Raw genomic sequence first — 26118 nt, forward strand, 5'->3', positions numbered from 1 at the left:
ACCTATCATCCTTTTCAACTACACTATACTCTAAAGGAGGACGTACATTTATGTAGTATTGATACTTGACTTGATATCCAAGACAGACTTAATTACCACAAAGGAATACGCTTCATAATGTTCAAGAACACTTTCTGTTTCTCTTTATTTTCATTCTTTCTTTTAAGAAATAAGATCCGAAGAAGTTACAAGGATCTTTGTAGCACATCATCTGGTTTTTGTTTTTTTTGTTTTGATACCTTTTATATTTGGATATGTAACAAAGGATCTTAAGGTTCTCTCTTTTTTTCTCTTTATTGAATAAATAGAAAGTACAATCGTTAAAGCCAATAGACTCATTCAAGAAGAACAACAAAAGACAAGAGACATAACAACGGCTATTGGTTTGTATGTACTTAATGTCCAAAGAAGAGAACACAAGACAGAATATATGTATATTGGAAATCACACAAAATGGCAAGAATTCTTCCCGGGTAACCTTCTTTTCTTTTGTATTTAAAACATCAACGGACAAATAGCCTTTTTTAGGGTTCTTGCCGTTAACACAGCTGTTAATTTAGTCAAGACAGTTTATTTCTATTGGTCTAAAATATATAAACTTATGTTATACCGGCTCCAGGCACCAGATAATCCGAACTGTAGTTACAACCGAGAAGCACAACACAATTTCTTTTGAGGGATATTCTCCCTTAATTTACCCTCCTTTCGTTTGACTATACCTACAGCTATAATATTTATATATAGAATGGAATCGATCAATGTTGTAGGACAGAGTACAAGAGCATCATGTACATCATCGAGACACATTTATATGTACATATATGGAATTATTTAATATCACATTTCCATATTCCATCACAGCCAACCGCCTTTCTCTCATCTTTGTATATATATTATATCTATAGTTATTGCACAGACAAGAGGGGTAACTTTTTTGTTTCCATGCAAAACTGCGGCTAACCACCCCCTTCCTTCTCCGCCAGTGCATGATACTAATGCTGCTAATGCTGCTAACGATGCTAGTGACTATTATAATTACTTTTAGAGCTGATGTATATCCGGGGTTTACTCTATTCACTATATCTCCCTTTGGGCCATGTGCTATTCTCATTTTTACAACTGTAATGTACATCACAAAATGGAATGGCGGTGAAATATAACTAAAAGAATTGTGCTCAGCATAAATTCATAATCAACTCCCCCTCACACCTTTGTTTTCCCTTTTCTCTCTCTCTCTCTCTTTTATTTATTTATGCAGCACGAACACATATACATAAATACCAATAAAATAAATATCTCATTTAGTCACTAGAGCCTTTCCTTAGTTAGATTTTTCCAAAACTATTATATTTTTATTCATGAGCCCAGTGGCTTTAATTGCAAACACCAGCCCAGCCTTTATAGGCCTAGTTTAACCAAACATAACACAACACAACCTAACCCTGCTAATTATAATCTATTCACTCGAGATCTTCTTCTTCGTTTTCTTCGTCTTCTTGCTTTTTCCATATTATATATATATCTGCATGCTCATCACCATCCTCACCATTATATCCAGGTAAAAACAGGTTATTAATTACACAGTCAATATTTCAGTTTATCAATTCACATACATAATGTTCTCTGATCCACATTGACATTACTGCTAACTAAAGACATTTGAATGATCTTCTTCTTCTTCTTCTTTTCTCTTTGGGGTTCTCTAGGGAGGTCTGGTTTGTATTAAAGAAAGTCTCTCTCGATCTCTATCTTGGTGCTACTCACAAATACACAAAACAAATAGCAATTAAAGAGAAGATCGATATCCTCTCCCTTTTCAAATTTACTCATCTTTGTAGCATCTATGTTTATATTTCTTTTGTTCTCCTTAATATTTCTTTAGTATTACCTTTTTGCAAAGTTTCGTATTTGTGGATGACAAGCTGGTGATCATGAAACTGTAACACTGATTGTAGACCTACATAATCACAATCACAATCACAATAGTTGATCTAAAAGAACACAAACCAAAGAAGGAGAAAGGTTTTGTACTCTGAAACAAGTAGATTACTCTTTTAGACCTTGAAAAGAAAAATAAAGTATCTGTTACACCCATCTTTCATCTTTAGGCTTTAAACTTTCTTTCTTTCTTTCATTCTTCTTCTTCTTCTTCTGTTAATATACCAATATATATATATATATATAAACAATTCTTGATCAATTAACAAGAAATTGGTGGGTACGTGCTCTTTTGGTACAATGTTTTGTTACATCATTCTTAATTATCGTACACAAGGCACAAATACTAGTCATGTCTTATTGGTCTATTACTGTATTCAATAGAGATATTATCAATACAATGCATTATAGTCATTGCCAGATAACCAAACAAGAAATCAAACAATTGAATCAAAGTCTATAACAAATTAAATAAATAAAGAAATAGAGACATTTCATAATATAAACATCACAGGCGAATTAAAAAGTAGATTGTTAGAAATAGTCTCGATGTAGCCCAATAGAAATGTCAAGGTACAAAAATCATAACAGCAACATAAATAATCAAATTATGTTATCTTATTGTAACAAGCACACCATCGTGTTCCCATTAATATATAGATTGTTTCTCTCACACACGGACACACGGACACTCGGACACTCAAAGAAATTTATATGTACATGTATTAACTATGCAGTCTATAGATCATAAGCACAGACCTTTTGTCTCCTTTGTATTGTGTTCAATAATAATAGAATAAGTTTATATATATATTTTAAGGATATTTAATACATAATATTTAGATAGATAAATAAATAATAATAATAATAATAATATAATAAGAAAGGCGGTGAACTTTCTGTTGTCTTGAGGAAGCCATGTAGCTTGGGTTGTTTGTACATGTGGAAAATACAATACTAGAATACACACCAAGAATAAGAAGTGCTAATGATATGAATATAGCTCTCTAGACTTAATAAAAACAGTAAGAATATGAATACATCAACGACAGACACAATAACCCAGTTTTCCAGAACAATTGGCCATCTCCACCAAAGCCAAGTCTCGGAGAGCCATTTGAAACCCCCTTGGTGTTACGAAAGTCCTGTTTGACCAATCCCATCCAGGCAACATTCTGAGAATCGTTTGAAGGATCAACCTTATTCGCAATTCCAATCTCCCAGGCATCTTCAACCTCTTCTTCTTCCTCTTCCTCTCCTGGCTCTTTGGGACTGTTCGGAAATTCACGCTGTGGGCATCCTTTGCGACGACAGATCGGAAACACCCACCGGCGCGGTACATCAAACGGATCGATCAATTTGGACTGTGTGATACCCGTGCTGTTCGAAATCCAGTCTAGCATGTTCGACACATTGGCAAAACTCTCGGTAATTGTGACATTCTTAGATCTCGAACTACTGCTAGTGGTAGCAGCAGTATTGACAGTATTGGCTGTATTGAGTGGGATAGGACATGTTGGATGATCCTTGTCTGGATCATGGACACCGAATATCCTGGCCAGCGGGCCGAGCACAAATGGCATCAGAACAGGATCCGAATTGTCTTTTGATGCCGGCATATAGACCACAAGAGGTCCACCAGAATCACCATGGCAGGCAATCAGATTGTCATCGGTCGATCTTGCTTCGATCATGTCTGCCGTATTTGCATTGAATTGAGTGATTTCGAGATGAAGTTTCTTTAGTTCAGGTGATTCCGGTCGATTGTTTCCAATGTACCCATAACCCATCAGAGTTGCTAATACACACAATCTGTTTTAGATAACATTAACAGTAGCTCATATGACTTACCTTGTTTATTATCGAGATTCATAGTAGGTGACCAGAGAGCAATTCGATCGACATTGGTGGATGGCTTTAGTGGCTCGGACAGCCAGACCAGAGCTGTATCGTAGTGCATGTCTGGTTCATCTGTTGGCTTGGGCTGATAGGATGGGTGGACCTTCCAATCCGAAATGGAGCCAATCTTTTGGTGTTTGCGATCTTTGTGGCCGTATCCAACAAAGTAAGGGTTGGGACGGTCTGTGAAGGTAGATGGATGTGGGGAGTCTGCTACACAGTGCGCTGCTGTCAGAATAATCGGTGGGTCAAATGAGATGATCATTCCTCCACATATGTGTGGGTTTCCTAGCATTACATAAAATGGAAATGCCTGCGAGCTAGAAACAGATGTACCATTCTGGATGGCCAAAACAGGTACATACCCTCCTACCAAAGAGATCAAAAGCGCTGTTTCTACAATGTTTTTCAGTAGGTTCTTCATAAGGTGGTACCAGAAAGAAGAAGAAAAAAGATGTGGAAGAAGAAGAAGAGGAAAGATATGTATAGAAACAGCAGAACAAAAGAGGTATGATTGTTACAGAGACTATAAAATCACAGATATAATATAAATAAATAAGAAAGGATTATGGTCTTGAAGTTCAAATAAAATAAACGAAAAGAAAGGCTTGGTGTAGTCTTGTCAAGAACGAAGAGATGTGCGTCGCCAATTAGATTAATTGGGGAGGAATGAAATGAGAGGGGCATTCCATCCCTTGAAGACAAGCAACATCTCTTTTATACATGGATTAAATGAGATTAATCAATTAAATGGCACAGACGATTTTTCGTTTTACTTGTATAGATTTATAAAGGCAAAACAGCTATATAGCTATATATCTTTATAGTAGAACAAATTCTTGGCTATTACTCTGGCATAAAGTCCCAAGAGACTGATGTATATGCACATCAAATGGCATGAATTACAAACTATTGCAGTATAAATATCTCTTCTGTCTTACCGAGATTGCTTACGTATCTATAGACATATTATATTATACATGAATAAGTGTGAAAGGCCTAATGACTGTCCTTTTAGGAGACACATAATTTTGTTACATTACATTACCTTACTTTTTTTTATTTGGATATGTCATCAAAGATTGGTTGCTTTTGATGATAAATATGCTTAATATACTATATATGGTATACTATATCACAGCAACTTGGCTTGGGTGCATTTACATTTAAAGATTATCATCAATTAGCCAAATTCTGATCTACAGTATAAAACCAGCCTTACCGACCAGTTCAGAGCTATTAATCCAATGTAAGATGAATAGATCAATAGAATTCTAAAGTGATATTGATCTAGTAATACTACTTATTTTAGTAGACCTTTGAATCTCATTTTGTGCTTCAGATATACTCTGTGTAATCAATACCGTAGAATATGACTATCCTGAGGATTACAAGCTGTCAAGACTGAAATGAAATGATATATAATAGAACAAAAGGGGTAAATATAATATATACATGGTCCACAAGAATCTTTATAAGAAAAAGACATCCAGACACATATAACATCTATAAAGCATTTACTATATGTTACTATCTCAATAGCCTACGTTGTTAAAGTAGAATCTTTATATTGGTGTCCTGAATATATTTAATGGTTTTGATAATAAAATTTCTGTTTAAGCCCATTAGTTCAATCAACAACATTTGTTTTAGTGACTACGGTTATGCAAGACGTGCATGGTCTACGTAACCAAACCTCTCAATTTTCCACACACTCACCCGCTCTAATACTCTTCTTTCTCTTCCCTTTCTATTTTCTAGTTCTTCTTTTGTCTTTGCTTGCTTGCTTGCTTGTAATAATTATAACTCTTACGGAAAATATATTTGGTTTGAGTCTAATTATTGCTTTAATTCGGTCGACAAATTACATATATATATATATATATATATCAAGCTTCAGCAGAATATCCAGAACAGCAACAAATCAACCTGCTCAAAACCACATAGAAATTAGAAAAATAATAATAACAGGCACACAAAAGCAAACTAACAAAGAGAAGATCTAGGCCTCTGTAATCTCTTGGTTATATATATAGTTAAATTAGTTATTATGATACGGAAACCAAAGGAGTCAAAGGAACCAATGTTCTCAAATAACATCAGGTCAAGATCAGTATGCCAAGAAATCCTACAACCATGTACAAAGCATTTTGAACATTAATATATCAATACATATTCCTGTATGTTTTGTACAATAAATGGAAATAGTTAATTTTCAAGGCAATGATGGCATTACAGTACAGTACAGTACAGTACAGTACATTACATTACATTTCTTTTTTTTTCCTGCTTTCATTAAAAGCCATTGATCTATCAATACTACATTAGTATCTAAACCGACGTAGCCTGACAAGTTTTTTTTTAAAAGAGAATACTCTTGATCTTGAATGAAATAAGAGTCATATCCAAGATGTTCCTGGCCATAGACTCCATTGGTTAAACCATATATTTCTTGAAGAAGTTTATCAATAGCATAAAACGTAACTTATATACAACTGCATTTACGAAAAGAAAAGAAAAATAATCATTTAATTAAAAGAAGAAGAATAAGAAAGGTTTTTTTTTTAGCAATTGTTAACAATTTGATCAAGAATCTTGTTTTTCTGTTTCAATTTTAGGACTTGAAGACAGACAATAGATTATATAAAAAAAACATTGTTTCAATAATAATTAAAATTGTATTTGTATTTGTATTTGTGAGTTAGCGTGTGTGTGTGTGTCAGCATAAATCTGGGGGAATTTCTATAATTTCTTTTTATATATATTATCTTGTTGAAAACGGAGCATGCTAGTGGGGCAAAGCACAAGACATCCGATCTTCTTGTCCCACAATGATTGAATAAAAGGTGACTGATAGATATATTGATAAATAGATAGATAGATAGATAGATAGATGAGTGGGTGGGAGAGTTTGACGATATCCATTGATGTGTGGATAAAATTAGTTGCGAAATATTTATGTGCAAATAATGTATAAATCATTATCATTTAACAATCAGAACAGGACACTTGGCTTGAGACTGGACATAATCACTAAAGCTTCCCATGAAGAATCTTTAAGAGATCAAATAAAAGTAAAGCATTGGATGAGTAAAACCAAAAAAGAATCTTTATTTCTCTTTCTCACTATAGTATATCTTCATATAGGCTATCTCACCTTTTCCACCCCGACAGACTGCGACTTCCCATCACAAGGCAATCTGTTTTCTGAGAATCGATGTACTGAACCAGAGTATCACAAGCTTTGGAAGCCATTGCTTTGTAAATGCGGTATGATACATTATTGAATCCTTTGGCGTTCAACCTCTTTACTATGTTGGCCATAGCCAAAGAATTCTGGGCAGCAGTCTAAATCAATAAATATATCAATAACCTTATTGGCCAAATAAAAAAGAGTTTTCTTTTTTTACACATCATTTACCTCTTTCTGAATATCCGACAGGGTTCCATCATCAAAAACCACAGCCTCTAAGAGTAAAGAAACAAAGAAGTGTTGCTTTAGCTTAAATCATCATCACTGTCATGATTATCATTGCCATGATAGTAATGCTAGTAAGTCTATGTCCACTCTTTATATACCTAGTTCATCCGATACGTCATTATCATCCTCGACAACCAAGACCATAAAGATATATATGTTGTCCGTTTTGCGTAAAAAGTTTTCGGCCACCCACTGAACTGTGTAGTCGGCTTCCTCTGACAAAGGATCAATAGAAAGCACAATTTGACGTGAAGAACTCATGAGAAAAATAAATAAATTTTAAAAAAAAAAAGAAGAAGAAGAAGAAAAGGAGAAAGAGACAGGCTCTGAAACTAAAATGAAATGATGATAATAATTTATGATTCTAGTTTGTTAACCAAACCTAGAAATTAACCTTGTACCCCCGAAGAGTACCTTGAGAAATAAAGAAGGAACACCAATTTTTACAAAGGACATGTTGTTACACACACACGCACAAACAAAGACACAAGTCATTATTATATGTATTAATCCAATAAAAGCAGTTTTTCATAATAAAGAAAAAGATGCGATAAAAATAATGAGATTGTTATAATATTTTATATACATAGATAGATAGATAGATAGATATCTTCTTGCCGTCTCAACTTTGGATTTTCTTGTGATTATTCAAAGCGGACACATTTCCTAATTATCCTTCCAGTCCGGGTATCAGCCCTTTGTCCTCAAATCATTACAAAATATTTCACCATATTTTTGTTTCCGTTTCTTAATGTTCGAGGTGGTCAGAATTGTACCTACCTTTAGACTTTCTCTGCACATAGCGATTGCCCATTTCTTTTTCTGAACCACGGTTTTCTATTTATGGCTACAATTCATTCTAGATTTGATCCATCTCATTCGTGTTGACAAATCTTTCCATATCAGAAAATATATGACCATTACTGAGAAAATCAAAAGAAGAAGAAGAAGAAGTTCTACTGACACAAATTCTTTTTATTTTGAAAAAGACGTCTGTGCTTTTCTGTTAATACTTAGAAAAAAATCCAGAAACTCGCAACTTTTTATTTTCTTGCGTACAACTCTGAATAATAAAAAAAAAGGGGGTAGAAGGAAAAGTCAAGTTATTGAGCTGTGAAAACTAGAAATATAGCCACAGAAGATTGTAGATAACTTGAACGGGCCACAAGGGTAGATTATTGAACATTATTATTACAGTATAAGTTTTCGAACTGCAGCAAAAAACAAAAAAAAAAAAACAAAAAACATTCAAAATAACCTTGTCAGAAAAGCAGTGGCTCTTATTGGAAAGCGTTCGTCTCTCTAGGATTAACGAAACATATTGATTTGATTTGATACCTTTAAAAGGTACCCTTTCCCACCTTATCTTCATTCTCATTCTCTTTCTCTTTCTCCCTCTCTTCTTCTTCTCTTCTTCTTCTTTCCCCTTTCTTATATTTTATATATATATAATTTGTACATAATATTTTTTTTTAATTTTTAATTTTTATTTTATTACTGTAAAACTATATTTCATTTGTTGCCATAGAAACAATAATGTCTGTCACCACTGTCGACTATTCCTCCAGATTCAAGGCTCTTGTAAAACCAGCCAGGTTCTGGCGTAGTAACAAGACAACCCCTGTAATCGAAAAAACCATAGACTCAGATACAACCAAGGATGTATCTCTTCCTGCAATACTACTAGCTGCAGGACCCGCACCAGCACCAGCACCAGTTCCAGAAGAAAGTCAAGAGAAACCAAAGCTTATTTTCAGGACACCTAGTTTCCTCTTATCCAAATCCTCGGAAAATCTCCCAACTCCACGATCTTCTTTTGAAACCATTGCCCTCAGAGAGACCGCAAAGGACGAAATCTACGAATTATCGACGGTCAACGATTCCGGGCTCTATCTCCCTCCTTCTCCTTGCGAAGAAACAAAACGTGACCATTGGGTTGGCATTGATCAGGAGGCCATGATATTTCGGCTGCCTAGTCCTGCTCATTTAACCACACAACCTGGCCAGAAGCATTGTTTCTTTACGCCCTCGACAACTATTGCCGAGCAATACACTTCATTTGACTTGGCTTGATTTCCTGTTACCTACTATTATCCATTTACTTAATACTTAATATTCACTAATATTCCTTTTTCTTTACTTTATTATTACTAGCTCTATAATATCTTATCAATATACTAATGAACCCTTTTCCCCCCACATAATATAATGATCATAATAATACTAATAATACTTGATATCAAGAACCACATTCTATTTTGTGTGTGTAGTCTGTATGTGATATTTCAGGTGACTTTACAATACAAACACACACACATATATATATATATATATTTGTGTGTGTATGGGTACTGTATATTTATTTTAAAGCCAAAAAAGAATATTATGTATATATGGTTGTCAAGCAATGGTCCAAACAAGGTCAATCGTGGTTACATTTTTGACGTTTAACTATATATTTGACTTTACCAATGATGATAGGATCTGACCTCCCCCACAGAACACAAAAATAGTATATATGTTGTATATGTATATATGTTGGTGTGATTTTTTTTAAGCATAAAAAAAAAAAACTAATTTTTTTTCTATTTCTCTGTCACCCTGACTTTTTTATTTTTTATTTTTCTTGAATCCTAAAAGAGAAAAAAAAACTAGCCAATTAAAAAACTTTTTTTTTCCTTTTTAAAAGGAGTCACAAGATAATGCTAGTCACAGAGCTTTTTGGGCTGTAGAGACTAAAGCCTATTTGGCACTGTATCAAATCAATGACTTCACGATGAAGCCATTAGTTCTGTTTCTTGCCTTGCAGGACAGCATAAACGAAATAATAAATAGTCAAATATTTTGTGTATATAAAGAGGTGTCAAATTAGATCCATAAGATGGTAACTTTTTCTTCTTCCCCCACTTTTATTTACAAGTTTTTCTTAAAAACATAACGACATCAATCATAATGGAATATCAAGACACAACTGACGCACGTAAGTAACAAGAAAAATAAATAAATAAATAAAGAGAAAGAAGAAATTTAATATATAGAAATTCATGATATCGTTTGTATTCTAAACATGTACTTACATATATATATATGTGTGTCTAATAGAATTGCAAGCTGAATTCGAGCAAAGAAACGCAAACCTTATGAATGGTGTGAGCGGTGTACTTGGATCACTCAATTCTGCACAAAAGACTTTCAGAGAGACTGCCCAGCATAATGCCCAGGAACTAAAGGACAGGACTATGGATACTGGCTTTGTGGACAAATCAATGGAAACAGGATATGAAGACCGATCAATTGGCTCAACCAGATCTACTATTGGTGATGCATTTAAGGATACCGCCGCATCTGCTGAATCTGCTGCATCTACTGCTTCTTCAACTATGGGATCAAAGGGTTTTAGCTTTGGTATTGGACATGGTCACGGACATGGACATGGTATTGCTGATAATAACATGAATAATACAATTGATGGTCCCTCTGTCACCAATTCTTCAAATACAACCGGATTCCATACTGCCGATACACTGAACAGCGGTGCAATCCATGCCGCACGCCGTGATATTAACGCTATGCACGGAAATACTGCCACTGAATTTGAGACTGTTGCCGCTAAGATTGATGATACATTTGCAGGCAACGCACTGACTGAAGGTGGACCAGACACCCACATTTTGTAAATAAACAACCGACAATATTATTATTCTTATTGTTTGGTACTGTATTATATTATATTATTATTATTTTTTGTTCAATGGTGACAGTAATAAGTATATAAAAGGCAAAAGAAGTATCTGTTTTTTTATATGGTGTTGTATATATATATATTTTGCATATTGTTTGTCTTTAATGTCTCTTGGTGATCTTGAGAGAAAAATCTACATGAGGAACACCCTGAGTGATTGTGCTCATGCTGAGAACATCGATATCTATCAAAGCAAACTATTAGAGCAAAATAATAAAAATAATAATAATCTTTTTTTTAGCAAAATCTAACTCACCTTTACAAAAGTACGAAGCACAAGTCTCGTATGTAATTCCTCCACTGCTCTCGATCAAAAAGTGTTTCACACCCTTTTCAGCCCAACGCTGTTTGATACTCTTGGCTGCCGATTGAAGACCAGCCCCAGAAAAGTTATCAAGCATGACGATATCTGCACCTGCAGCAATGGCCTCATCCGCCTCTTCCTCTGACTGACATTCGACTTCGATTTTCAATGCAAATCCACATACACTTCTAGCCTGCTTTACTGCCTTTGTGATAGAACCTTATTATATTTTTTTTTAAAAAAAATAACATAAATCATATTAATATATTAAATAATTTTATGCGTACTTGTAAATAATCAAGTTACCTGAACTCCAAATATGGTTGTCTTTCAACATTACCATCGAAGACAAATCCATACGGTGAGTATCCAAACCACCGACCAAAACACCATACTTTTCGACCAGTCGGAAACCTAAGGATGACTCAACATAGATTAGATTTTAATATAATATAATATAATATAATATACAATATAATTTAATTTTGATCTTTAATTTTCACTTTTAATTTTTTTTACCTGGAGTTGTCTTTCGAGTGGCAGCAATTACACCTGTAAAGCCCTTCTCTTTCTGAAGCTCATGTACCTTGCGAGCACTAAACCAAATACAAGCAACATACATATACACAGATATCAATATATATATAATATTATAATAAAAGAAAAGAAAAGATTGCCAAATTCCCACAGTCATGTGAATTAATGTGACTTACCGAAGAGCAATTCCACTACAACGACATATAATGTTCAGGGCAGTGCGTTCACCCAATAGGATATTACGGGCTTTGCCTGTAACACGGGCAATGACTTGTTTACCACCCTCTGGTTTGATCCATTCACCTTCTTGGTTATGCCACTCTACTCTTTAACAGCAAAATAAGACCAAGCGCGTGTTAGAAAAGAAGTATATATATGTGATTGTTTTTTTTTCTTTTTTCTTTTTACAAAGTATTGTATATAAGAAGAAGAAGGAGAAGGATGACTTACTTGCAGTCCAACTGACGAAAGACTTCATCAAAAAATGGAACACCAGCAAGAACACCTTCGGCCTTACAGTACAACAATGCTTCTTGCTCGTCTTCTCCTACAACGAAGCCTCCATAGTCAAAAGAAGGCACGTCTTCCTCAAGGTACTGAGTGACAAGTGCTCGGTAGTTAATTGACAAGAGATGTCCGTGGTGTGTCATAATTGAAAGGTTGTTTTTTAACGGAAGGAATAAAGAAGAGAAGGAGAGAAAGAGAAAAAAAAAAGAGGGGAAATAAAGAAGGGGAATATATGTTAAATAGTGTGTGGGTGTGGGTGTATTGGTGTGGGTGTATATATTATTAAATATATAAATATAGATATATAAAATATAAATATGTTTGGAGTCTGAAAATCAAAAGGAACAACGGGCCTCGGGCGGGGGACAATGTAGACTGGGGGAGATTCTTTATTCTTTATTTTTTTTTATTATTTTTGATCCATTTGTCTTTTTGATTTTGATTTTTGATTTTTTTTTGCACAACCTTTTGTATCATAATAATATAAGGTAAAAATACCATATTTGGCAATTGCCTGTCAATTAATTAAAAGATATATCTTTTGTCTAAATGTACATCATGTATGTTACCTGATTATTCTATTCTTTTCAAGATATATATATATATATTTCAGATTTTAACTTTTGTCGTGTATTTCTTCTTTATCCTGACCAAATGTCAAATTTACCATATCTTTTTCTCTTATTACAATAAATACTTTAAAAAAAATACGCTTATTAAACTAGATCTCTAATAAGATAATTTACTTTCATACATATATCTGTTAGGTACCTTGGAGAATTGAATTTATATCTTACATACTTAATATCTAGCTTCGCCAATCTAAATGTTTTCATTGCTCATCGAGTCAATCGTCATATCCCTACATCATTAGTTTATATTACGTCCCATTTAAACAGTTAATGTTCTTCTGTGCAATACTTTTTGTATACCAATAAACTCCTTAATACACCATTATACAACGACAAATGAGCTATCGATAAAGTCTATAATTATATCATTTTTAAAAAAAAATTATAAAAGAAAGAAAGAAGCTTTGGAATCAATTATTAATAATAATAATATGACATTTTGCTTTAAATTAGAATTTACTATATATGTAAGCTTGTCAAATCTAAAAAAATAAAAATAAGAATAAGAATAAGAATAAATCAATCAATCAATCAATTGGCGTAAATGTGCAACTAAAGATAACGTAACAAAGCCGTAGCTCCTCTTAGATTTGCTAATCTTTAGGATTTTCTCTGTACAACGCAAGACCCTTGGAATCTATCATCTTATAAAGCATATATATATATATATTTACGTTAAGAATAAGGAAGGGGGATAGAGGTAGAGTAGTTATTGTAGCCTTTCATTTTTGAAATGACTTGTCAAATGTTTAAACAAGAATTAAAGAAAAAGAGTGTGCACATCTATATCATCCAAAAGATAATCGGCCTCCTCTACATTAGCCGAGAACTGTGGATAAAAGAACTTATTAATGATTAAGTTAATTACCCCACTCATTATTTTCTCTCTAAAATAACCTGTGTATTTTCATCATGACAAACTCACTAAAGAAGATCACAAAAAAATGGTCTTATTTCTGTCTAATTGTTATAAAGCATTAATACTATACCCAGACCTTTTTTCTTTCTATAGTCATATGCCTTACAGCTATCAAAATAAGGTTAATTAAGCCAATTAAAGATATTCTGAATTGAATGGCTTATGATTTACGTTAAAGTTTTCCCAATATAATTCACGCCAATGTGCCAATTTTGATTGTTTAAAATACAATAAATTATTTGTGGACCACATCCAAGAAAACACGAATGTCGACCTCATTTCTTAATTTTCCTTATTGCTAATGCCTGAGGTTAACATGCCATCACGGCTATACTATTTCCGCTGGGGAGCCTTGATATACGTAGGAATATGTGTCATATCTACCAAATGACAGACTAGAATAAATAATTCATAAAGTGTGAGCAAAGACTTGATATTCTAGATCAAGAGAGATTTTTTTTTTATGTTTGGACACCTTTAATATTTTAAACACCGATTTTATTTATTGAGACAATACAGCACATTTTTTTTATTTTTTGTTGTCATGGTGACCCCTATTTTTTTTTTTTTTTTTTTTTTTTTCAAAAAAAAGTGTCAATTTCACCCAAGACAAGATGAGGTTTAAATTCAATTGCCTTTTTGTACTGTAGCACAGCACAGCCAGTTTTCTTCCCCTTTTTCAACAGCAGCATCCAAGAAGAGCAGAGAAGCACTCTAACTAGACGTAGCACAGAAGAACAAAAGGCTTTTTTTTTTATTATATATATAAAAAATTATATATGACCTTTTTACTTTCCAAAAAAAAAAAAAACAAAAAACAAAATAGTAATTGCAATATTCTTCCTATTCTTTCTCTTTCTCTTCTTCTTCATTCTCTACCTTCACCTGGAATACTTCTTTTCTTTCTTTCTTTCCTTCTTTTTTACTCTTATTATTATTCTTTAAAAAAAAAGATAATAATAATAGTAATACACATACATATATATATAATTCAAGGGACCCTCACCACCACCACCACCACTACCTCTACTACCTCTACTACAAACAACGACAACAGGTCTCTTATTAAAAATTGGAAAAGAGCCCCAACATTACTCTCATTTCAAACCATAAACAAGTCACCATCTTGATCGACAATGACTACACCTGAAATCCACAGTGTGATTCAGGTACTCCAGAAAGAGGTTGAAGAAGCCCAGAATGAGAATCTTGCTGTGAGTACAACCATAACAACAACAATAGTAGTAGTGGTAGTAATATGAAAAATATCCATAAAAAGAAGAAAACAATTAAGATTCTAATATCTACCATTTTTTTTTATGTATGTCTATATTAGCTTCAGGGACAAGTAGAAGAAAGTAAAGACCGGGAGCGTGAAATGACAAGGGATAATGAATACTTGCGAAAGGTTTGTCATCAATTTGGAATTATCATTGTCACATTATTTAACAATAACAATTTACAAAAATATCCAAAATAATAATAATAACAATACTATTTTGTTTTACGTTAGAAAGTAGCCGGCATCCAACATGATAATGCAACTTACGGTCACACTCAGGCCCGCCTGGAAACACAACTGTATGCCCAAGAACAAGAAATGGACCGTCTGAAGAAAGAAGTCCAGATGCTTACAAGGTCACGCAAAGAATCCGATAAGAAGTTGGCTCAGGAGGTAATAAGAATACAATATAGCCTATAAAATATACAAAACTTTTATGAGTGTGCGAGAGAGTATGAGAGAGTATGAGAATGTGTAAGTCTCAGGGTAAGGGTAAGGGTAAGGACAAGGATGAGGGTGGGCTTGAGTGTATATGTGGGTACTTTATTTCTTCTTCCCATTTTAAACATGTTTTATTAAGGTTAATTGACACTTTAAATATTTATTAGCTCCAAAACTTTGAAAATGATCGTATGCGATGGCAACAAAGAGAAGCAGATCTCTACAACCAAGTACGCTCACTCAGTGCTAATGGTGGCGAGCCTCGTACACCACGCACACCTCGGCGACGCAGTGTGACAGCAACAACAATGAGCACTACCATGAGCCCATTTACGGGCTATACTCTCAACGATATCGGAGAACACGAACAAGCCGAGGAAGCAATGGACCTAACGAATCTTACGGTTCCAAAACTGGCTCCTATTGATTCTTCTTATGGCCGGGAGGCAAAGATTGCCCAGCGGACCATCAAGGCACAAGACAAGCTTATTTTGGATCTCAAGAACGAGGTCGAAAAGCAAAAGGGATTAGGCCAAGATCAAAGCGCCGAAGCACAACGGCAGTCATTGCGCATCGAGCATCTAGAGCATGAGATTATAAATGTTAAACAGGTCAATCGATCCCTGATGGAAGACAATGAGAGTTATCAGATCCTGTTGCATGAAAAGACAATTAGTGGTGAATTTATGATGAACCCGATTATGCAGGTAAAGCCAAAGCCAAAAGCAGCCAAAAGCAGCCAAAAGCTGTGTACAATATATATTCTCTTTTTGGATCGAGTAATTAAGCAATTGATACCTTTTTTTTAAAATAATAATAATAATAATCCCCAGGTAGAAGACGGTTTGGATCAACATTTGAAACCGTCTAGTAGTACTAGCAGTACCGGTTTCAATCTTGCAGCAGAACTCAACATGGCTGGGATTACTCAGCTTAGTGAGAGTGAGATGGCAATGAACAGTAAGTAAAAACCAAAATAATAGTAATCATTTTACATCAAATATTGTGTGTGAAAGAGTGTAATGTGTGGTGTGGTTGTGGGTGAGACAAAAAAGACAAGACTCATGATGACCATTTATTTATTTTATTTTATTTTATTTTATTCTATCTTACTTAGAACTCAATGAGGAAAACAAAACGCTGACAGATACCAACCGTGCTCTGCAGTTGTACATGAACAAGATCTTGATGAAGATTATCAACAACAAGCAGCTGGAGGATGTACTTAGTATCGACCAGCCAAAGCCACGGACATCTAACGAGAATCTCAAAGAAACCAGCAATAACCAAAAGAGTATGACCCAGGTCACCGCTGGCCCTGGTCCTGTTCCCACTCGCACACTTTCGACCAGTTTGGCGGGAAAGGCAACCGGCAGCACAACTGCCAACAATCGTCAACAGCGTCGTCGTACAATATCTTATTGGGGATCAAAGGCCGCGCCCGTCATTCCAACCTCACCTCTCCCGACTCCAAGCGGAAGTCTGGATAAACCAACAACAACAACAGCAAATACACGCAGACACAGTTCGAATGCGGCCAAGGAACCCGAGAGACCTAATGGAGGATGGGCAAAGGCACTTCGCCGAATGAGTGTTATTGGCTGGTCTGGTAATGCCAATGCTAAGCCAGAGGAGAATTCAATTGAGCCCACCCCAGGGTCGTCGTCTTCGAGCGATGAAAACGAGAGCAGTTCTTCTGACTCTGGCAACAAACTACTTGAACCAGAAGCACTTGCACCTAGCCTGAGCCGATCCGGAAGCTCGACTACTTCTTCTTCTCTCCGTAGAAGCAACGAATTAGCGACACTTGAAGAAGAATAACGATTTTTCTTTTATCTTTTTCTTCATCATATATTCCTTCCTAACCGCCCTCCCTCCCTCCTTCGTCTTCCTCCCTTCCTCCTCTTTCTCCTTCTCCTTCTTACTTCCTCCCTCTTCTTTCTTTATCCATCCCTTTGACCATTATTATCACCATTCTTATTATTACTATTACTATTACTATCTATTTCCTTCTTTTATCTTATTCCGTAGATCTAAACACTTTATGTGTTTTTATCTAATGTATTCCATTCACTTCTTTTCCTTTTTTTATATCTCTTCAATTCACATTACCCCCTTTTCAATTCTCAACAGCAAAGAAAACAAAAACTTCTTTAAAAAAAAGCTTTCTATTATGCAGACCCTTCCTTTCCCACTTCTTTTATCTTTTTAACTTTTTCAATTTCATCCTGCCCTTTCCATTCTTTCCATTTTCTTATCTCTTTCTCTTTATTTCCCATATTGTTTGCAGTTTGCTTTTATGAATATCCCAACCACAACCCCTCCAAATATTATTTTGATTACTCAAATAAAAATTGTAAAAAGTCCAACATATATATATGTATATATATGTATAAAATACTCATACAATGTTGCTAGAAAATAATGTTTTTGCCGATAAAATTTAATGTCATTTAGCCAATGAGAGTTAATGTTGCATGCCCATGAAAACCATGTCGTCGCTTGCTTAAAAGAATATCGCATACACATGGGCAAACATATCTTGGCACTTGTACAAATATATAATACATAATATGTTACATGTACCATGGTACTTCTTCAAAAACAAAGTTCTATTTCTATTTCATCTGGTTTACTTTACTTTATTTTACAATCTAACATCAGTTTAAAGTTTTTTTCTTTCTTACAAATATATACACTTTCTAAATGTTTTGACTATAATGCTTCTTTTCTGTAACCGATTTATACTTGATATTAAACACAGCATTTAGAGAGAAGTTTAAACTATTCTATACCTCTTTTTCTTTTTTTTTAAAAAAAAAAGCAAAGACAAAATCACTGCAAATTGGAATACTCAAGATATTTCATTAGACGAAATTTGTTTTTGTGCGATTGTTGGCTGAGGTTTAATAATAATTGTATCAAAATCACAGAACTTTAAATTTTACCATGTTCAACAGCTGTATTACCAGTATTGTCTTCGTACGTACTGTCATAGAATACTAAAAGAGGGGATTTCAGCAGAGTTATAGGAATTAAAGTCCATTTTTCTCTGTTCGAAATTAGGAACGTTTTGAGGGAAGGTCATATAAACTATTCTTTATGTGATCTTGAAACACACTATCATTTTATGAGAGCATGGTATTCATATAAATACATTTTATATGATCCCCCCAAACGTCTCTATTAAAGAAGAATCTTAGTAAAACGCCTTGTTTTTCTCATGTAAAGGAAAAGAAAGTTAATTAGCGACAAAACAGGTTCTGGATTGACCTTTAGAATCACTCAATGGAATGACAGTAGCAAAAAAAAACTCGACACATATTTTTGCACTCACTCCGCAGGCTTCTTTACGTTAGCATCATATCACTATCAATACCAGACTTTTACAAGAATTGATAAAGGTAAAAGTTGGCAACAATTATGAGATAAATGATAGACATTTTTACGTATTTTTTTTTTAGGTTTTCATAAAGTCGAGTATAGCAGAGAAGAAGTCATCAAAAGGATGTAGCTGGATATTCAGCTGATATTAAGTCATTCTCATTTGCTCTTAGTACAGAACAACTGCTTAACACGGATAACAGTTCTGTTTTGTTCGGATACAGTATACAAGCTCACGGATATGGTGTCTCTCTCAGTTTTGCTACAAAGAATAAATAAATTAGCAAGTAAAATCAAACATACTCACTATAGAATCCTTTAATTAAAAAGAAGTGTCTAATTATTTTCCAACTATTTATGTTAATCCTGAGAGATGCTATGTCTTTACAGAAACCACAAGGCATCCTAAATACGAGAAAGAAACTAAGAGATACAGTCCCAAAAGATGACATTGTTATGTTTGTAAAAAAATTGAAAGGAAAGCGACATAAAGCCAAGACAGCGATCGCGGTAGCTAGTAGCAGCTGATGGCAGCTGGTGGTAATTGCCACATTGCAGAGAGAGAACGAAATGTTGTGAGGATATCGAAGAGAATGTGAAGTAGAAGAAGCGTAATTGACAGTAGAGGCCTTATCAGAAGACGATTATTATAGTGAAATAAAGCAGCCTTTTTTACCTCGTTAAAACCACTTTTTCCATTTCTCCAATTTTCATATTTTGATAATTAATTCTCATCCTCACACGCCTAGTCATAAACATTATTTGACCCATTCTAATTCATTACTCAGGACAGCTATTTTCTTGAGAACGCGTCCTTTTAAGCAGCAAAATATCGTTTATCGTTACCACACCTCCAGTAGGAATAATAACCTTTTACTAGCTAGTAGCCCCGATTGTAAATGTTATATAACTAAAGCTTTTTTCTTCATAATAGTTCATCAACTAGTTATTTTGCATCACTCAAGTACCCGATGTGATACTACAAGGCACTTTTTTTTGATAACCCTATATAGTATATGATTTTGATTTTTATAAGCACCGCATGCAAAGCACATTTTATTTTCATAGTCTTAGTTATTAGTCTCTTGTTAGTTTTATTTACTTGCTTTTTTTATGTCATTCGATTCTTTCCAAATCATCTTTGTTGACCCATCCAAACCTGGGCAACCGAGACAGCCTTTCCGTTCAGCCGTTATTGCTGCGGAGATCGTCGATACAAATGATGTAACTGCTTCTGACTATAAAGTCACTGACATTCGTGAAGTGGGAGAAAAAGAAAACGAAGATGCTAACGATTCCGATTCCGATGAAGATCAAGAAGAAAATGGCGAAGGAGAAAGCTCCTCCAAGATTGTAAAAAGTCGAATCTGGTGCCGTGATTCTACAAGATTGCTGTTGAAAGTTATCTTGGATACCGACACAGATGGCAAGATTAGAGCTGCTAAAAGAAATAAGCAAAGGATTGGCCGTATTTGGATTGATCTCTTCGAAGCTTTTAAAAATGAGCCAGGATTTGATAATCTACCACAAAAGTTCAAGTCATCAGTAAATATCTTCAAATGCAATAACAAGTTTAAGTTATTGAAAAAGAGCTTCGAGCAATCCTTAGACAGAGACTCTACTCAAGCTGGTGGTGATGTTGGTCACTCACGTGGGACTTGGTTCGACGAACTGCGTAAGATCACTTTGAATGACCCGTCATTTAATGCCCCAGCTTTGGATTCAAGTGAATTAGACTCCGTGAAGCCTACAATCACTCGCAAGCCCCCAACTCAAAAAATAACCAAGGAACACATTGACTCTTCCCATCCTTTAGAGATCATTTACGAACGATTTGTACCAGTTGAAGAGCCTGAAACCATCTGTCCTAGCACTGCAAACCGTCCTATCTTCCCCCATCGTGTTCAGCCCCAATATAATGATGATATGAACTCTGCATTAGAGCTTATGGCTACATCACATACATCTATAAGTGAAGACATGAGATTGTCGGCCCTTAGCCTTATGGATTCTTTTGTTGGAACAAGTGAAGAAAAAGCGCAGAAGAAGAGAAGGGTTGACAAGGTGATTGAGATTTGGGAAAGGCATACAGCAACATATGAGAAAGATGTGAAGACGAGGGCTAGAAAAGAAAGTAGAAAGGAGAGAGAGGCAGAGGCAAAAAACGTAGATCGAGAAAGAAGAGCAAGAAGAGATGAAGAACTTCTTTTAAAACAAAGAAGAATGAATGATATGCTGGCAAGAATCATTCAGCGAAACGATAAAGGCAGCAATAGTCAAAACACTGATAATGGTGAGACGTAAAATAAAAGTCAACTATGTTTTTACCATTTTATATTATAGAATGGAAAGGATGACCTTTACAAGTTGCCAATCACTTTATTACGCTTTATTACTCCTTACTCTTTGAGATGTATCAAACGAGCAATGCGACTTCTGGTTTTCGGAACTCCCTTGTTAAGAGAAGATGTACCAAAAGCTTTGATCCGCTATTCCCATCACTTTCCAAGAAAGCGCGCGTTTCTGCTTCTTCTTCTGGATCCTCTGTTATACTGTCTCCATTACAAATGCACTAATTGGGCAAAAAAAAGCAGGTAATGATAATTAGCATCGTTTTGTTTGTGTTTAATAGAAGCATATGTTTGTACCTAAGTCTCCACCAACGCACCAGAAAAGCAAACATATCCTCAGTATTTTACCAAGTGGGGAATTGTGTTTTGTTATAACATTTTTGACGTAATATTATGTCTTCAGTAACATTGGAATTTGTTTCTGAAAATGGCATAAGAAGCTGAGCGAAAAGAGAATATACAAAATCTGTTAAGTAAAGAGTTAAGGTGCTCTTCACGACCCCAACCCTTACCCTTTTACGTTCTACTAGACCCATTCCCAAAACAATTTTGGAGTTATATATTACTCAAGATGTTTTCGGAGTACTTGATCTCTAAAATTCCATCATAATGTGTGCATTTTTTGTACTATTTCTTGTATCCTTTATTTTGCAATATTTTTATTAAAACAAAACAACAATGAACTACAACTAAATTATTGACTTTGTTCTTGGAGAAGGATGAGTCGAAGATTTTTTACAAGCATCGTATAATGCTTGTCCTTAGATTTTTCTAATCGACAAATGACTCAGAAGAGCAAACAAATTCATTTAAAAGGCAATGAAATAGAAGTAAAAAAATAAAATAACACATTAACGTAGCTATTATTCTCATGAAAAGTAACAGTGTGACTATGACTGTTTAGTATGCTGTATATGGGACGTTATTTCCCATTTTACTTCCTGTCGAAGGTGTATTTTCACCTTCGATACGTACAAGATTTTTTATCATTTTGAAAATTTTATCTTACATAATTACTATATATATCAAGAATCCTTATGTACATTTTGGGAATGGGTCTGGTCGACGTAAAAGGGTAAGGGTTGGGGTCATGAAGAGCACCTTTAATGAAACTAAAGGACAAGCTATTTATTTAATTTGGAATTTAATACTAATCTTTGCATGTCTCCAATTATATATAGACTGTTAAGGCACAGTTGCTTTTCGGTCAAGACTATATCAATGCTGCGCTCACTTAGCTGGAATATTATGGCATCATAGACGTTCCCTAAATGTAGCACGCCTAAAGATAAGTATTTGAATATATATATGACAGCTAACAATATATCATCTGGTGCACCAACAGTGGTAATAAAGATATGTTCCTTCGAATCGCAGGCTACCATAAGGCTAATCAAGGTATTGCTTTTTGCAATCAATATATGGGTTACTATTGACTTTTGGTTTCTGGATCTTAATGAGTGTCCAATCATTAGCTCTCGCCATGTCCTTCAAGTGTTGCTTATTTTTGCTTTAAATACGGGATGCAAAGCCTTCCGAAACCTCTCTTTGCTTTTTAACCACGGATAATCATACTATGATCTTACTGGATATCTTGTTTGACAACGTGCCAACTAACCGGTTTGTAAACATATTCCACAAACCATGGGTAAAACCAAGTGTTACTTTTGCAACTCTGTAGCCAAAGGGAGTGTTTATGAATCTCCTAAGAACAATAACTACGTGGTGTGAAAAACTTCTGAAGTTGGATTACGCACCATTAATGTTACAGTACGCTTTGATATCTATGAATTGTTAACAACTTTCTCCAAAAATCGATATCAATATACTCTGTGTTCCGAAATTATTGTCTTCAGCATATTCATCATTAAAATTGGAGTGGTTGACGACCCACAAATAGTAAGTATCTTGGTCACCACATCTACGAATGACAATAAGTTCATGAATTATGGATAGAACACCTATGTAAATCAAGATGCCTTCCTTTACCACGCTATCTGCATTAAAGGTTTGTTCCAAGGTAAATACATTAAAAACAGACAAGTATATCATCTTTGCTTGATTGTCATTCTCTTCGTAGAGGTTTTTCTTGAGACGCAGTATTTTCTCACTTGAATAATCCACATCTGACACTTTAATAGAGGCTTATTATTTCACAGAACGCTTGTTATCTTCAAAATAGGAACTTAACGTTTAAATGCCTGCTGTTGCAATCAGCTATATCGGGTCTATTTCATCTTTGGCAATTACGACAAGCTAAACGTTAAGGTTTGTATATGTCATTATAAAGAGTAGCTTATATTTAGTTTTTCTTTTAAATAAAAACAGTAGAAAGAACCTTTTGTTTTCATGTATTTGATAAAATCTCTATCTATTCAGTGTAGTGTCCATTAAAACCAACGTTCTGTTCTGTAAAATATATCTATATTTTTATTTTTGTACTATGCTCCAATTAGTTAAAAAGACGTTCTATTGTTTGGAATCACATGCTGTGAGCATATGTTCAGCCCTCGTTTTACACATCACTTCTTTTTGAAATGATCATTGTTTTATATATCTCTTCATTCGCACTGCAAATCGTTATTCATATAATATTGCAACTCAAAGTCGACTGAAAGCGACGCAATATAAAAAGACAGCACACTCTTTTTAAAAAAAATGAAAATACTATTTATTTTATCATTTTGACGAATATTCGTTGTATACGCGGGTCTAACAAAAAAATAAGCCCTCGGTTTAACTTTTGCGTCCCTATAAACTTAACGTTTTAAAAATTGAAACCAACAATCTCAGTAACGTTCTCTTTTTTGAAACCTGTACCAACACTAACTCCACCGCACTATCAAAATTGAAACCAACAACCACAGTAACGTTCTCTTTTTTGAAACCTGTACCAACACCAACTCCACCGCACTATCAAAATTGAAACCAACAACCACAGTAACGTTCTCTTTTTTGAAACCTGTACCAACACCAACTCCACCGCACTATCAAAATTGAAACCAACAACCACAGTAACGTTCTCTTTTTTGAAACCTGTACCAACACTAACTCCACCGCACTATCAAAATTGAAACCAACAATCTCAGTAACGTTCTCTTTTTTGAAACCTGCACCAACACCAACTCCACCGCACTATCAAAATTGAAACCAACAACCACAGTAACGTTCTCTTTTTTGAAACCTGTACCAACACCAACTCCACCGCACTACCAAAATTGAAACCAACAACCACAGTAACGTTCTCTTTTTTGAAACCTGTACCAACACCAACTCCACCGCACTATCAAAATTGAAACCAACAACCACAGTAACGTTCTCTTTTTTGAAACCTGTACCAACACCAACTCCACCGCACTATCAAAATTGAAACCAACAACCACAGTAACGTTCTCTTTTTTGAAACCTGTACCAACACTAACTCCACCGCACTATCAAAATTGAAACCAACAACCACAGTAACGTTCTCTTTTTTGAAACCTGTACCAACACCAACTCCACCGCACTATCAAAATTGAAACCAACAACCACAGTAACGTTCTCTTTTTTGAAACCTGTACCAACACTAACTCCACCGCACTATCAAAATTGAAACCAACAATCTCAGTAACGTTCTCTTTTTTGAAACCTGCACCAACACCAACTCCACCGCACTATCAAAATTGAAACCAACAACCACAGTAACGTTCTCTTTTTTGAAACCTGTACCAACACCAACTCCACCGCACTATCAAAATTGAAACCAACAACCACAGTAACGTTCTCTTTTTTGAAACCTGCACCAACACCAACTCCACCGCACTACCAAAATTGAAACCAGCAACTATACTATTCCTTTACTTTATTACAACAGTAAAATAAAAGTTAAAATAATAGTCATACAACAAAACTTCAACGCTCAAAAGCAATACACTATTTTCTTCTACATTTGGAGTGTCATATACTACTATTCTCAGAATCGATTTTCAACTTTCGCACATATATACTATTCATATCATCATACTTTCAAAACCTTCTTCAGTGGTAATAAACTCATTCCATTCCGTCTTATTCCATCTCATTGCATTCTGTCACATATAACTTTCAGAGCTCTCAACTTTTATTATACCTTTGTGTGACTGATTCTAAACCAAGTGAATACAGCCGAGCAAAACAGCCTACTGTAGAAATCTGTGGTTTTTTATTAGTGTATACCATGAATGTCAAAACTCTGTCATACGGATCACATACACGGGCCACCTACAAATACTGCCTACAAATAACATCTTTCTTTAGCCCACTACATACTCTTCACTATATGAAAAGAATATACAACTATTAAGGCTTTATACTTTTAAATAAAGTAAAATAAAATAAAATCGCAGTCTTGTTCTAATATATTATATTAGATTATATTATTTTATTTCATATACTCTTAATAATGAATTGAATTTTAATTTTATATCAATAATTTTTGGAAAGAATATATCTATAATTCTCTTTCTTTTTGCTTTATTTTTCTGTTTGTGTCTGTGCTCATATTTGTTCAGATTGTTTTCTGATAGGTATATCTTCCTTGTATAAGCTTTGTAAAAATATAGTATACTAAAACTTATATTAAATAGAATGAATGGGTTACAAAATAATATAAAAAGTAATAAATTATGTACACGGTAGAATTTAATACTCAAGATATATAATATTTATTAGTCAACCAATAAA

General features: G+C 34.5%; 9 protein-coding genes across 9 annotated transcripts; 4 read left to right on the forward strand and 5 right to left on the reverse strand.

Moving 5' to 3' along the window:
* Positions 1-2951: 2951 nt before the first annotated feature.
* PHYBLDRAFT_152477 (hypothetical protein) lies at positions 2952-4261 on the reverse strand (the record flags this gene model as incomplete). The annotated part of the gene is made up of 2 exons (XM_018432925.1): positions 2952-3736; positions 3790-4261. The coding sequence occupies 2 exons, from the start codon at positions 4259-4261 to the stop codon at positions 2952-2954; spliced, it is 1257 nt and encodes a 418-aa protein (XP_018284445.1).
* A 2534-nt stretch (positions 4262-6795) lies between these two features.
* PHYBLDRAFT_183863 (hypothetical protein) lies at positions 6796-7599 on the reverse strand. The gene is made up of 4 exons (XM_018438847.1): positions 7417-7599; positions 7259-7305; positions 6995-7185; positions 6796-6891 (listed from the first exon to the last, which is right to left on the reverse strand). The coding sequence occupies exons 1-4, from the start codon at positions 7577-7579 to the stop codon at positions 6822-6824; spliced, it is 471 nt and encodes a 156-aa protein (XP_018284446.1). The 5' UTR covers positions 7580-7599; the 3' UTR covers positions 6796-6821.
* A 1255-nt stretch (positions 7600-8854) lies between these two features.
* On the forward strand, positions 8855-9391 carry PHYBLDRAFT_152479 (hypothetical protein; the record flags this gene model as incomplete). Its single annotated transcript, XM_018432926.1, has 1 exon — positions 8855-9391. The coding sequence occupies one exon, from the start codon at positions 8855-8857 to the stop codon at positions 9389-9391; it is 537 nt and encodes a 178-aa protein (XP_018284447.1).
* Positions 9392-10270: 879 nt separating this feature from the next.
* PHYBLDRAFT_70869 (hypothetical protein) lies at positions 10271-10995 on the forward strand (the record flags this gene model as incomplete). Its single annotated transcript, XM_018442353.1, has 2 exons — positions 10271-10298; positions 10421-10995. 2 exons carry the CDS (start codon positions 10271-10273, stop codon positions 10993-10995), a joined length of 603 nt encoding a protein of 200 aa, XP_018284448.1.
* A 19-nt stretch (positions 10996-11014) lies between these two features.
* On the reverse strand, positions 11015-12621 carry PHYBLDRAFT_137300 (hypothetical protein). Its single transcript, XM_018429849.1, has 6 exons — positions 12352-12621; positions 12078-12227; positions 11884-11960; positions 11671-11778; positions 11317-11583; positions 11015-11244 (listed from the first exon to the last, which is right to left on the reverse strand). The coding sequence occupies exons 1-6, from the start codon at positions 12549-12551 to the stop codon at positions 11162-11164; spliced, it is 885 nt and encodes a 294-aa protein (XP_018284449.1). The 5' UTR covers positions 12552-12621; the 3' UTR covers positions 11015-11161.
* Positions 12622-14811: 2190 nt separating this feature from the next.
* PHYBLDRAFT_189309 (hypothetical protein) lies at positions 14812-18082 on the forward strand. Its single transcript, XM_018439643.1, has 6 exons — positions 14812-15173; positions 15296-15367; positions 15473-15634; positions 15850-16389; positions 16516-16642; positions 16800-18082. Exons 1-6 carry the CDS (start codon positions 15096-15098, stop codon positions 17501-17503), a joined length of 1683 nt encoding a protein of 560 aa, XP_018284450.1. The 5' UTR covers positions 14812-15095; the 3' UTR covers positions 17504-18082.
* A 53-nt stretch (positions 18083-18135) lies between these two features.
* Positions 18136-19837, reverse strand: PHYBLDRAFT_175221 (hypothetical protein; the record flags this gene model as incomplete). Its single annotated transcript, XM_018437449.1, has 4 exons — positions 18136-18230; positions 18631-18684; positions 19243-19328; positions 19743-19837. The coding sequence occupies 4 exons, from the start codon at positions 19835-19837 to the stop codon at positions 18136-18138; spliced, it is 330 nt and encodes a 109-aa protein (XP_018284451.1).
* Positions 19838-20179: 342 nt separating this feature from the next.
* Positions 20180-21370, forward strand: PHYBLDRAFT_175222 (hypothetical protein; the record flags this gene model as incomplete). Its single annotated transcript, XM_018437450.1, has 1 exon — positions 20180-21370. The coding sequence occupies one exon, from the start codon at positions 20180-20182 to the stop codon at positions 21368-21370; it is 1191 nt and encodes a 396-aa protein (XP_018284452.1).
* Positions 21371-21482: 112 nt separating this feature from the next.
* PHYBLDRAFT_152484 (hypothetical protein) lies at positions 21483-25478 on the reverse strand (the record flags this gene model as incomplete). The annotated part of the gene is made up of 12 exons (XM_018432927.1): positions 21483-21638; positions 22993-23135; positions 23247-23561; positions 24199-24256; positions 24312-24404; positions 24460-24552; positions 24682-24774; positions 24830-24922; positions 24978-25070; positions 25126-25218; positions 25308-25339; positions 25421-25478. The coding sequence occupies 12 exons, from the start codon at positions 25476-25478 to the stop codon at positions 21483-21485; spliced, it is 1320 nt and encodes a 439-aa protein (XP_018284453.1).
* Positions 25479-26118: the final 640 nt, after the last annotated feature.

The sequence above is a fragment of the Phycomyces blakesleeanus genome, assembly GCF_001638985.1.
Source record: "Phycomyces blakesleeanus NRRL 1555(-) unplaced genomic scaffold PHYBLscaffold_36, whole genome shotgun sequence".
Classification (NCBI taxonomy): Eukaryota; Fungi; Mucoromycota; class Mucoromycetes; order Mucorales; family Phycomycetaceae; genus Phycomyces; species Phycomyces blakesleeanus.

Excerpts from the sequence above, each read along its gene's own strand:
- PHYBLDRAFT_189309 (XM_018439643.1), top strand. The coding sequence starts at position 15,096 with ATGACTACACCTGAAATCCACAGTGTGATTCAGGTACTCCAGAAAGAG. Across the intron at positions 15,635-15,849 it reads ATAAGAAGTTGGCTCAGGAG|CTCCAAAACTTTGAAAATGA; the intron begins GTAATAAGAATA and ends AATATTTATTAG. Across the intron at positions 16,643-16,799 it reads GAGTGAGATGGCAATGAACA|AACTCAATGAGGAAAACAAA; the intron begins GTAAGTAAAAAC and ends TATCTTACTTAG.
- PHYBLDRAFT_137300 (XM_018429849.1), bottom strand. The coding sequence starts at position 12,551 with ATGACACACCACGGACATCTCTTGTCAATTAACTACCGAGCACTTGTC. Across the intron at positions 11,584-11,670 it reads CAACCATATTTGGAGTTCAG|GTTCTATCACAAAGGCAGTA; the intron begins GTAACTTGATTA and ends AAATATAATAAG. Across the intron at positions 11,245-11,316 it reads TGCTTCGTACTTTTGTAAAG|ATATCGATGTTCTCAGCATG; the intron begins GTGAGTTAGATT and ends TTGCTTTGATAG.
- PHYBLDRAFT_183863 (XM_018438847.1), bottom strand. The coding sequence starts at position 7,579 with ATGAGTTCTTCACGTCAAATTGTGCTTTCTATTGATCCTTTGTCAGAG. Across the intron at positions 7,306-7,416 it reads TGACGTATCGGATGAACTAG|AGGCTGTGGTTTTTGATGAT; the intron begins GTATATAAAGAG and ends CTTTACTCTTAG. Across the intron at positions 6,892-6,994 it reads AGTCTGTCGGGGTGGAAAAG|ATTCTTCATGGGAAGCTTTA; the intron begins GTGAGATAGCCT and ends GATCTCTTAAAG.